The 11,722-nt window shown below is 39.3% G+C and overlaps 2 protein-coding genes across 2 annotated transcripts; one reads left to right on the forward strand and one right to left on the reverse strand.

The window, feature by feature from the left end:
- The first annotated feature begins 736 nt into the window (after positions 1-736).
- Positions 737-3,044, forward strand: LOC110509373 (probable G-protein coupled receptor 34). Its single transcript, XM_021590272.2, has 2 exons — positions 737-776; positions 1,028-3,044. The coding sequence occupies exon 2, from the start codon at positions 1,115-1,117 to the stop codon at positions 2,111-2,113; it is 999 nt and encodes a 332-aa protein (XP_021445947.1). The 5' UTR covers positions 737-776; positions 1,028-1,114; the 3' UTR covers positions 2,114-3,044.
- Positions 3,045-5,000: 1,956 nt separating this feature from the next.
- Positions 5,001-9,186, reverse strand: LOC110509936 (V-set and immunoglobulin domain-containing protein 1). Its single transcript, XM_021591161.2, has 7 exons — positions 8,972-9,186; positions 8,685-8,848; positions 7,231-7,438; positions 6,134-6,292; positions 5,926-6,042; positions 5,687-5,822; positions 5,001-5,586 (listed from the first exon to the last, which is right to left on the reverse strand). Exons 1-7 carry the CDS (start codon positions 9,012-9,014, stop codon positions 5,436-5,438), a joined length of 978 nt encoding a protein of 325 aa, XP_021446836.1. The 5' UTR covers positions 9,015-9,186; the 3' UTR covers positions 5,001-5,435.
- Positions 9,187-11,722: the final 2,536 nt, after the last annotated feature.

The raw sequence follows: 11,722 nt of genomic DNA on the forward strand, positions 1-11,722 counted from the left end.
GATGTGGAAGCAGAGTGTCTAGGAAAAACTCCCTAGAAGGCAGGAAACTAGGAAGAAACTTAGAGAAGAACCAGGCTCTGAGGGGCGGCCAGTCCTGTGGAGATTTAAATATGACATATGATAGTCCAATCATTTCTTGAGCAGAAGTTAGAACTTCCAGTATGCTCTTCTTGTGTTCCTCAACAACATACAAAATCACTGTTCTTTATGAATAAGTTACATAAGAAGAGGTAGTTGTGCATGATGGAATATGAACCATAGTGTTCTCAGTAGAGGTAAATTGATTATGGTAAATTGTTGTACCTTGTCATACTTCTGTAAATGTAGTATTTCCCTTGGTGAAACATAACCTGTATTCCAATAATGTGTAATGTTATTTAATAATCATATTCACATATGACAAGCAAAGGAATCTGCTGCAAAATGATTGTACTCCATAGACCCAGGAGCAGAATATCATAACCTCTTCTTGTCCCCAAAACAATGATGTCAAGACAATGTTGTTTTTTCTTCAAGTATTACTCCTCCACATCTAGCTATGTCAATGTCAAGGCAGGGCACTCAGAAACATTTGTGTCATTTTCCCTTTGCTGAAAGCTGTGCGATAGAGGAAGTCACAGAAGCTACCGCGACAGGGGATATTTGATGGTTGACTCAATTCAGTATTTCCTTGATGGGACTTAGTTTTGTCGAAAGCCCTGCTCATGGACAGGAACTGATTCATTTCAGTCTGAGACTGAGAGTGGAGCGGAGCGGAGGGCAGAGCAGCTACCCAGGTAAGTTCTCACTTAAATTTCCTGTTGTAATAACATGGCTTGATAGTAGTTTATTTCAGACTTCAATCAACACAGCATATATTTTACAAATATTGCAACTTTCATCACTTTTAACATTTGATTTGATTTGATCAAATGATTTGATCAACATTTGTTTCCTTCCATTGAAAGAAAATCCACGTATGCATGGTGTTTATAAAATGCTGTCCTTGAAATGCATGGGTTTTAGTTACACCTTTGCCTTTCTTTAGGTGATTGATCAGAGTGCGTCGTCCTTGTGATTCAGCTTGTGTCTCGGCCAGTGGGACTAGATTGAATACCACCCTGTTAGTGGGACGATGAGGCACCTAGGAGACAACTCCAGTGGGCTTGATGTGAACGGCACCTCCTGTGAGGTCCATGACAGCATCCTCTCTCCTGCCTTACCAATTCTCTACTCAATAATCTGCTTCTTCGGCCTGGTCAGCAACATCATGACCATATTTGTGTTCTTCCTGAGGAAACACTCTGACTCGTCCATGGCTGTGTACATGAACCACCTGGCCATGGCTGACTTCCTGCTGGTGATGTGTCTTCCCCTGCGGGTCTACTACCACAACAGTCCGGGCCCCTTTTACCTCTGCAAGGTACTGGGCGTCTTCTTCTACGTCAACATGTATGCCAGCATCCTTTTCCTCAGCCTGATCAGTCTGGATCGCTACCTGAAGATCATCAAGCCTGTGTGGGTCCTGAGAATCCACAAGGTGCGGTGGAGCCACCGGGCGTCCTTCTCCGTGTGGGCAGGACTTGTCCTGGCCATGTCTCTTTTTTCCCTAAGGAAAGCCAAGGAGCGCCCCTGTGATAGGATCTGCTTCCACTTCCACCACAAAGGACTCCTGGGGGGCATGGCCAACCTCACCGTGGTGGCCTTCTTTTATGCTATCTTCCTCCTCTTTATCTGCTTCTATGCTCGGATAACCACCAAGCTGAGAAACATGTCTTTAGGCAACCGGGACCCCAAGGCCCAGCAGAGGAAGAGCAGGGTGATCCTGAAGACCTTTGTGGTGCCGGTAATCTTCACACTCTGCTTCCTGCCATACCACCTGGTGAGAGTGCCCTACGTGCTGGCCCAAATGGATGTGATCCAGGCCCTGGGCAGTAAGCAGATTCTTCACATCCTCAACGAGCTCACTCTGCTCCTGTCTGCCCTCAACAGCTGTCTGGACCCCATCATCTACTACTTAATGTCCTGTACCTACAGGAGGACCATCCTCTTTGCCCTGCAGGGGCAGTTCAAGACCATGTACGCTGTTAACCGCAGACGCATCAGTATTAACCGATCTATTACAGAGATATAGAGCTACAGTATCTAAGGCAGGGAGTTTTAACATTTTGCACAAATTAATTTGGATAATGGACAAGTTGGATTAACTGAAAAAGATAATGTATAATAGGCGTTAATACTCTTAATACTATTGACTATAAAATAAGAATAGAAGGATATTATTGAATGTACATTATGAAATATATATATATATATATAAATATGAACTCTTGTTATCAAGTTCTTACTGGACTTTGTATAATTTTTGGTCCAGTAAGAATGTTTTTTTTTTAAATGAGAATTTGTGCAATCTTTTTTGTTTGAGTATGTTACTCACACTTATGGAGGGTGACCTTATGTTCGCATGGTTAAAAGGGCAATATACAACATGACCTTTTAAATGTCTTACGCACAAGGATTCCCCAAGATGAGTATGCTGTTTCATTTCATGTAAATGACCTACATACTCACCCTATGATTTTCCGACCCGATGCTGTCGGAAAATGTATTCATTAAATGAAGTACACTGACAAAGGCTTGTGTCAGTCTTGTGCGCTTTTTAAAATAATGTTTTTTTCTGACATGGGATCAGTACATTTATATTTTCACACGATAGAGAGCCGTGAAGGTATTTGTCTTTTACAATTGCATTAGTCACGTTCACCAACGTTGCTTTCATTTGAAGAGTTTCTTTCCAAAACTCTATATCCAACAATTTCTCACGTTTGTGTTTTTTCATCAGAAGGATTGCTTAGGTGTACCTTCATGTCTGTTTGAAATATTATCGTTCTCAGATTTTTTTTGTATGTATGAAAACGTTTTTTTTTCTCTCCCAAAACGCTATAAATCCATTGTTTAGCTGTAATGGAATGTTTGTATCATGTATATTTGATTGTGATATGTGGTTGTCTCATCTAGCTATCTTAAGATGAATGCATTCACTGTAAGTCGCTCTGGATAAGAGCATCTACTAAATGACTAACATGTCATTTACATTCTAGTAATTTAGCAGATGCTCTTCTCCAAAGCGACTTACAATGACTGCATTTATCTTAAGACAGCTAGGTGAGACAGCAACACATCACATTCGTATCAAATACATTTTCCCTCAATAAATATTTATCATCAAAGTCAGTGCTAGTGGGAAAAGAGAAGGAAAAATAAATGTTTTACATACAGATCTCATAGTATTGTATTTCATCATTTTAATGTTGATGGCACAAATGTATAATTTGTATATTTATTTAAAAAAAGTTAATATTTGTTACTGTATAAAACCTAGCAGTACTACTTATTTCTCTGACAGTGAGGTGGACATTTTTCTATTATGATTAGTTGTCTCACTGAAATGGAACCATCAAGTGACAGGTTTAAAACAAAAACATATCTGTCATTGAACAACCCCATGTAATGACTGGATAGGGAAAATAACACACCAATCTCTTTCAGAATTTCTTTAAACAATAAAAGCTAATTTACCAACAGTCCTGAAAATGGCTATATACAGTGGGGAGAACAAGTATTTGATACACTGCTGATTTTGCAGATTAAAATGCAAATTAATTACTCAAAAATCATACAATGTTATTTTCTGGATTTTTGTTTTAGATTCCATCTCTCACAGTTGAAGTGTACATATGATAAAAATTACAGACCTCTACATGCTTTGTAAGTAGGAAAACCTGCAAAATCAGCAGTGTATCAAATACTTGTTCTCCCCACTGTATTGTTTTGGAATTAAACTTAATTTGATGTTCATGATGGATCATCTCCTCAGAAAACACTTTGAGATTCTGTAATTATTATGGAATCATTGTTCTCTTGCTTTCAAAACATTTATATTAAAGTACATTGATATTAAATGATGAGAGAGTACTGATCAATTTAAGCAAGTATGTGAGTAGTCTGTATAGTAGAGGCAATACATTATCTATGTTTTAAGTAGTTTTATCCAATCACTGTTAGGATTCACTCTGTTATTCACAGATTTATCAAGTCAATTATGGCTTGAATTAGTTTGTTTTATTACCTACTGCTCAAAAAGCTTGGCTTGGACTGACAGCATAGATTGATCACAGAGACTTACCAGTTGAAATGGAGGAGCAGAGGAAAGAGTGATATACCCGCTGTTCAAAGCCAGACATTCACATTGATGATTTCTCTGCCAGATGATCAGCAGCTTTTCATTACAGAGAACAAAGACATTTCAAATCTTGGATGAATACTGATTGGTGCATATTTAGGATATTTGCATTTCGGATGAGTTGACTATGGAGTACAATATCTAATGACAATCTTATTTTCTGTCATTTGTATATAATATAACCGGTAAATTAAAACTCATTCTTATCTTCTGTTAAATCAGTCACAGCACTAATCTTGGTTGTTTCTTGTAGTTTTGTTAACAGTGACACCAGTTCTGGACTTTCAGCTCCCCCTACTGGTCATTCATACGGTCTTTGAATCAGCATGTGGCGTAATATTTTACCATAATTTTTTTCATTACTGTTCGGACCAATTCTCTGGAGTATTAATCTGTCCACACCCGAGACATAGGTCCACTAACCTTCTCTGTTTTCATGCTTATCTGAATCGTACTTTAGGATCAGATGGACTCCGCACTCACACAGCTCTCTCCATCTCTCTAAAATGAAAAAAAAGGGTTAACCCAACACTAACAAAGAGCACCATTCTAGTCTTATATTCCATTTTATTTCTTAGAAATTTATTTATTGGAGACAGCAGCGAGGCGTTAAGGTCAAATGGCGGAGTCCACCTCTGATTGGCTGTGCTCATCTCATGTTGCTCTCCTCAGGGTGCCTGGAAGGGAGTCATCACAGTCCTTACAGCCCAAACATACAGTATAGAGCTCTCCTCAGGCTCAGGATTAACCCCAAGTCATTCCAAAGCATGTGAATATCCACATTAGTAATGAAACAGTTTATGCAAAATTCTTTATTTTTTCCAGAAAACCTGGATGAGTCATTATTGGTTAGAATGTCACAATGAATATGCAATTGGCATTAGATCATGAAATCTAGTCAGGGAATGGATGGATTACCACATATTAGAATTAATCAGGCTGTAGAGTGATTAGTATTTTTTGCGTGTGAAAGAAAGATATTTGGAATACAATAACTTTAAGTTTCTTAAAATGACAAAACAAATACGAAGCATTATTTAAATGTGTCAATAAAACACACATTATACAAAAACACAGAAACAAACTAAAAAATGCTATGGATTCACTCTCCAAACACACAGGCATTGGTAACCTTCAGTGCAGCAGTGTTTTTCAGATCAGTGATGTCACCCCAGACAGTGATGTCACCCCAGACGTGTGTGTCAGGCTTCTCCTAAGCCTCGGCCTCTTCTCCATCAGCGTCAGCATGGACATGGCTATGTGTTGCCATGGGAACCCCCTCGGAGGTTACAAAGGCCTGGTGGCTACTCCCCGTGGTAGGGACGCCTTCATACGCCACCGTGGTCGAACTCTTAGGTTTGGCCCTGGAGGGGGAGAGGAATTATAGGTGAAACACTGCACCACACATTTCAATTGTATTATTGTCAATGAGTTCATAGTGCAGCCCAAATCATAACCACTCACTGCATCTCTGTTTCCTTGATATCCTTGTATTTCTGCTTCTTCATGGAGTGTGTCATGTACAAGACAATAAGGATGATTAGGAGAGCTCCAAGAAGTGCTCCAATGACTGCACCAGCAATGGCCCCATCACCTAGCTCTGTTAAAGGGCGGGTTATTGGTAAGATTAGTTACAGCAGTGTGTCTACAGCAGTGTGCAGATCATATAAACAAGGAAAAACAACATCACATGTTACCCGTACCATGATTGAGCTCCACAGTGCAAGTGGCAGATCCCACATCATTAGAGGCACTGCACTGGTACTCTCCAAACTCAAACTGGGATATGTTTCTAATATACAAGGATCCTATTTTCGGATCTGAAAAGAAAAAGAAAGAATAAAAGTCGAGCAAAAATGAATCAGAGCACAAAGGAGTGATGGAGAAAGGAGGAACAGTATGACAACCCACCGGTGTACCCCAGCACAGGTCTATTGGTCTTGTCCTGGTCCAGTCTTGTCCAGGTATAGGAGGGGGTGGGGCTTCCCTGCTCACTGTGGCAGGTGAGGGTAACCAGGTGACCAGACTCCACATCACCATGGACAGCACAGAACGGCACAGAGGGCATCTCTTACAGACCATGTGATAGAGAGAGAGCATGTGTTAACTTTATGCAATATGCTGCAATCTGGACCCAGTTGATCCAACTACCGGTAATCAGAGAAAGTTTCCAAAGGGTACAGCCAAGTTAGACATAAAAAATCAACACTTGCCCTGGACCAGTAGCTAGCTATTTGGTCTAGTAGTAGGTACGTTTGACGTTGGAATGCAGAACACTGAATGCCAGTGCTTGATACCAGTCATTACAGTGATATATTCAATCAAACATGAGCAGTCTAGCAAAGATAATGTCATCCCCCTGAGTGTCTCTAATGCTTTGCTATGGTTACAATGGTGACGTTGTACATCATGGTACTTGCAGTGTTTACGGTGACTAAAATGACACATTTATACAACAGACATGACCAATTATAGTCAAGTATATTATTTGTAAGATGAGCAGCCATTGTGGATTGGTACAATCAAATGTATAAACAATCAAAAATAAAAGACCATGTCCATGTTAGGACTGAATACAGTGTACTACCTTCCCCATAATGCTTCACTACAACCCCTCTGCTTTATCGAACTGGGGATCATTCATTCAATCGAAAATAGAGTCATGTGTTTCTCCATTCTATTCCTGAGGAGTACGAGACATGTCGGGAGGTGGTCTTGTACTCCGGTGTTTCTGTTCTAATTTCTGACACTGACAATGAAGATACTAGTCTGCTCCAGTTCCCATGGAAACTACTGTCGATACTGAGGCCAGCAAGGTTGTCCTGGTAACTCTGTGAATGAATGGAATCACAGACAGCATGTAATTCAATGATCACAAAACTCAGATCAGGAAAAACAGGATCACTGCTTCATAGGTCTGGTTGTGTGTTGTGTTGACACTAACATAGGAAGAAGGATATAAGTTACTATTTAATTATTATATGTGACTTACCTAAAACAGAACTTACCAAGAATGTTGACAATGATAGTTGCCTCAGTCTTCCCACTGACATCAGGGAAGTTGCGGACTTCGCAGGTGTAGGCCCCTGCATCGGACACTTTCATGTTGCTTATTGTTATTGAGGCATTGTTGGTAGAAGCTGGAGAGCTGGAAGGCTTCAACCTGCCTTCATATGGTTTGGAAATCACGCCCTCTCCTGACTGAAAGTAATATACCTAAAAAGTAAGAGCAGAATGTCTTAGAGCCTACATAAATCCCCTGGAAAAAACACTTCTTACCAAAAACACAATTTGTCTACTGATTGACCGATTTCGTGTTGATATTTCAGAGACGGCTTCTGCACACAAAAAAAATGAGGTTTCCTCAAGGGTTCTTTGGGAAGGGTGATGGTTCTATGTGGAACCGTACTGACCATACTTTGAGCCCTTCAATGGTTCTTTGCAGTTCAAAAAAGAGTTCTTTCCTCTTTTTGTGATAATTAAAATGTAGGGGCTGTGGCTCATTAGAATATTTTGGGGCGTGGTTTGAGGACAGCTCTTTTTGTGCAACCAGTTCATCTATTCTGCTGTGTTACGCTACTACACTTTGTGACTATGGTCAGTAACAGTGTCTATTAAAAGACTCATGTATGGTCATGTGTGAATTGAGAATGGTAGATTAAGTCAGTAGTTCTACATTTTCTACTCAGGGACCTCCATCTGTTCCAGAGCTAGCACACCTGATTCAATTAGTTAATGAACACAATAATAAAACCTATTTAACAATATAATATGGCTTTTTAACCACAACTAAAACCCCTGTATGGTTCTACAAAGAACATTTGAGATTGAGAAAAGTTCTTTATAGAACAATTCTCCATAAAGGTTCTATAAAGAACCTTAAAAAAGGGTTCTATATAGCCTTCAAAAGGGTTGTAACCATAGCAGAAGCCTTTTTTGGGGGATATATAGATCTTTGTAAAGGTTCTTTGTAAAACCTTAGGAAATAGTTATTTATAGCACCATACATGTTCCATTTAAAAACTTATAAGCATGGTTCTTAATAGAACCTTCCAAAAAAGATTCCATATACCACCAAAAATGGTTCTGCTATGGTTACAAGCCAAAGAACCCTTATTTGACACCATATCGAATAATTCACTTGTAGTGTGTGTTTGGAGGGCAGGGAGCCACTGGTGCTCTGGTGACTGGGCTCTTTGTTGTCTTAACAGGGTGTTTCACAAAATGGGAACTCAAGAGCTGCCGCCATATTGAACTAGTAGCCTACCTAACCTTTTATTAAAATACCGAAGCACCAATCCTTCCCTCTTAGAAAAAAAAGGTTATATCTATAATCTTAAAGGTTTCTTTGGCTGTCCCCATAGGAAAACACTTTGAAGAACCCACACTCCTCAGGGAGTGTGACAATGTGGCAACATAAGACAGAGTGAAGAAAACCACAAAGTAACATCAGTCTACGTACCTGCTGTGGCACCATGGAGGTTTTGGAAACAAAATTCCACTGGATGATGAGGTCACTGGTTTTCTGCTCAGTGGTAACAAAGGTGCACTGGAGAAGAGCACTTTCACCCTTTGTCACGTTCTCAAACTTCTGGGGAACCGTCACTGTGATTAAATGCCCACAACCTAAAAAAGGGTTAATAAATATATGTCTGTACTTTTATTCGGTTTGAATGTTATTCTTTAATATCAGATTACTGAAATATCATTATTATTATTTATTTCATAATACATGAACATGTAACTCACCCATCATGCCGAGCAGCAGCACCATTTTCAGTGTGGAGTACATTTTAAAGGAAATGTTGGTGCGTATTTCTGTCTCCTTCAATAAGCCTGGTATTGCTCACACTACCTCAAAATCCCTCACCTTTTCAAGTTCTTACCTATCAACTAAGTTGTAATGGGCAACGCCTAGGTAGCGCGCACTGTACAAGCTTGTGGGGACTCTGTGGTAGTGTACAGGCTAATTTTGTGCCTGAAAGACATCATGGGGGTGTTCAAGGTGTGTGCACAGCCTTGTTTGCCATATCACCTAGACTGGGCGGGAATACTCTCTGACTTTTATTTTTCAAAATGTGGATTTGCATTTCCAAATTAGCGCCATTTGTTCCTACTTCAATCTTTAGACTTACAGGGAGGCCATGATGTCTGTGCTAAAGAATATAGGACACAATTAAGTGTATATTTTTGCACTTTACACTATCAGTTGTACTCGACACAGTACAGTACAGTATATATTTGTTCTGTTTTCTCCTTTTAGTCTGTTAACCTTATTGCAGTGGCCCACTAGTTATTGACAGTGACATTGACAATTATTCAGTACTTGGGCTGATGCTCATCTCTCCCTCTTATATGCTCTAAATGTACCTTGTAAGTCATTCTGGGTCAGGGCTTCTGACAAAGGAATGAATGTAATGTAATCTCCACCTGGCCTTTATCTCCTGCCCTGAGAGGGAGTGAGCCAGAGCACTACAATACGCTGCTTATCTCTGGGGAGTTTACTCCCCGCCGTTGGCACTGAGTTATTAATGCCAGTTTTGCCCGTCACTCTGCTCATGCTAAGAGCTCGACACGGCGGTACACTCTTAGAAAAAAAGGTGCTATCTAGAACCTAAAAGGGTTATTCAGCTGTCCCCATAGGAGAACCCTTTTTGGTTTTAGGTAGAACCCTTTTGGGATCCATAAAGAACCCTTCATACAGAGGGTTCTACATGGAACCTCAAAAGGGTTAATTGTGAATAATTATAATAAAGTGACATAAGAAATGAATGATGTGGAAAATGTTGATCAGCAGTGAAAAAGGGGAAGGGGGATGTAGAGGGTGATGTGAAGAATGGAGGTGGATGTAGAGGGAGTGGGAGGGAATCAGCTCATTAGGCACAGAGCTCATATACGTCTGCCAAGGTGTCATACCATGACCATCATCAGGATGTATGAAAATGACCATCATAAACAGCACCAGAAATGTTAGAGCAAAGTGTGTCCATGTTACAGTTACCATGTTACTATGTTTCAGTTTCCATGTTACAATGTTACTATGTTACAGTTACCATGTTATCATGTTACTATGTTACAGTTATCATGTTACCATGTTACTATGTTACAGTTATCATGTTACTATGTTACTATGTTACAGTTACCATGTTACTATGTTACAGTTACCATGTTACCATGTTACTATGTTACAGTTACCATGTTGCCATGTTACTATGTTACAGTTACCATGTTACCATGTTACTATGTTACAGTTACCATGTTACTATGTTACAGTTACCATGTTACTATGTTACAGTTACCATGTTACTATGTTACAGTTACCATGTTACTATGTTACAATTGCCTTGTTACCATGTTACTATGTTACAGTTACCATGTCACAGTTACCATGTTACTATGTTACCGTTACCATGTTACCATGTTATCATCTTACTATGTTACAGTTACCATGTTACTATGTTACAGTTACCATATTACCATGTTACTATGTTACAGTTACCATGTTACTATGTTACAGTTACCATGTTACTGTGTTACAGTTACCATGTTACTATGTTACAGTTACCATATTACCATGTTACTATGTTACAGTTACCATGTTACTATGTTACAGTTACCATGTTACTGTGTTACAGTTACCATGTTACTATGTTACCATGTTACTATGTTACAATTGCCTTGTTACCATGTTACTATGTTACAGTTACCATGTCACAGTTACCATGTTACTATGTTACCGTTACCATGTTACCATGTTATCATCTTACTATGTTACAGTTACCATGTTACCCTGTTACAGTTACCATTTTACTATGTTACCATGTTACCATGTTACCCTGTTACTATGTTACAGTTACCATGTTACTATGTTACAGTTACCATATTACCATGTTACTATGTTACAGTTACCATGTTACTATGTTACAGTTACCATGTTACTATGTTACAGTTACCATGTTACTATGTTACAGTTAACATGTTACTATGTTACAGTTACCATGTTACCATGTTACTATGTTACAGTTACCATGTTATCATGTTACTATGTTACAGTTACCATGTTACCATGTTACTATGTTACAGTTACCATGTTACCATGTTACTATGTTACAGTTACCATGTTACCATGTTACTATGTTACAGTTACCATGTTACCATGTTACTATGTTACAGTTACCATGTTACCATGTTACTATGTTACAGTTACCATGTCGCTATGTTACCATGTTACAGTTCTGCTGGGTTGTATGAAAATGGATTCTGACCATCGTGAATAAAACCTTATCAAACGGCATGACTAAACACACACAGTAGTTACGCTGAACGAAAACAAAACAAAAAGGTTAATCATTGACATCTCAAGGGTCTTACTGGTGTGGCCCTGCTAGCTCCTCCTCTAGTCTATGCTGAACTGAAACTCAGGAGTATGCATACACGGTGCTTTGCACTGAATGTGCCATACAGTATGATTACCTGCAAAGGCATGAAGAGAGTGAAGAA

This window comes from Oncorhynchus mykiss, chromosome Y, assembly GCF_013265735.2.
Source record: "Oncorhynchus mykiss isolate Arlee chromosome Y, USDA_OmykA_1.1, whole genome shotgun sequence".
NCBI classification, from domain to species: domain Eukaryota; kingdom Metazoa; phylum Chordata; class Actinopteri; order Salmoniformes; family Salmonidae; genus Oncorhynchus; species Oncorhynchus mykiss.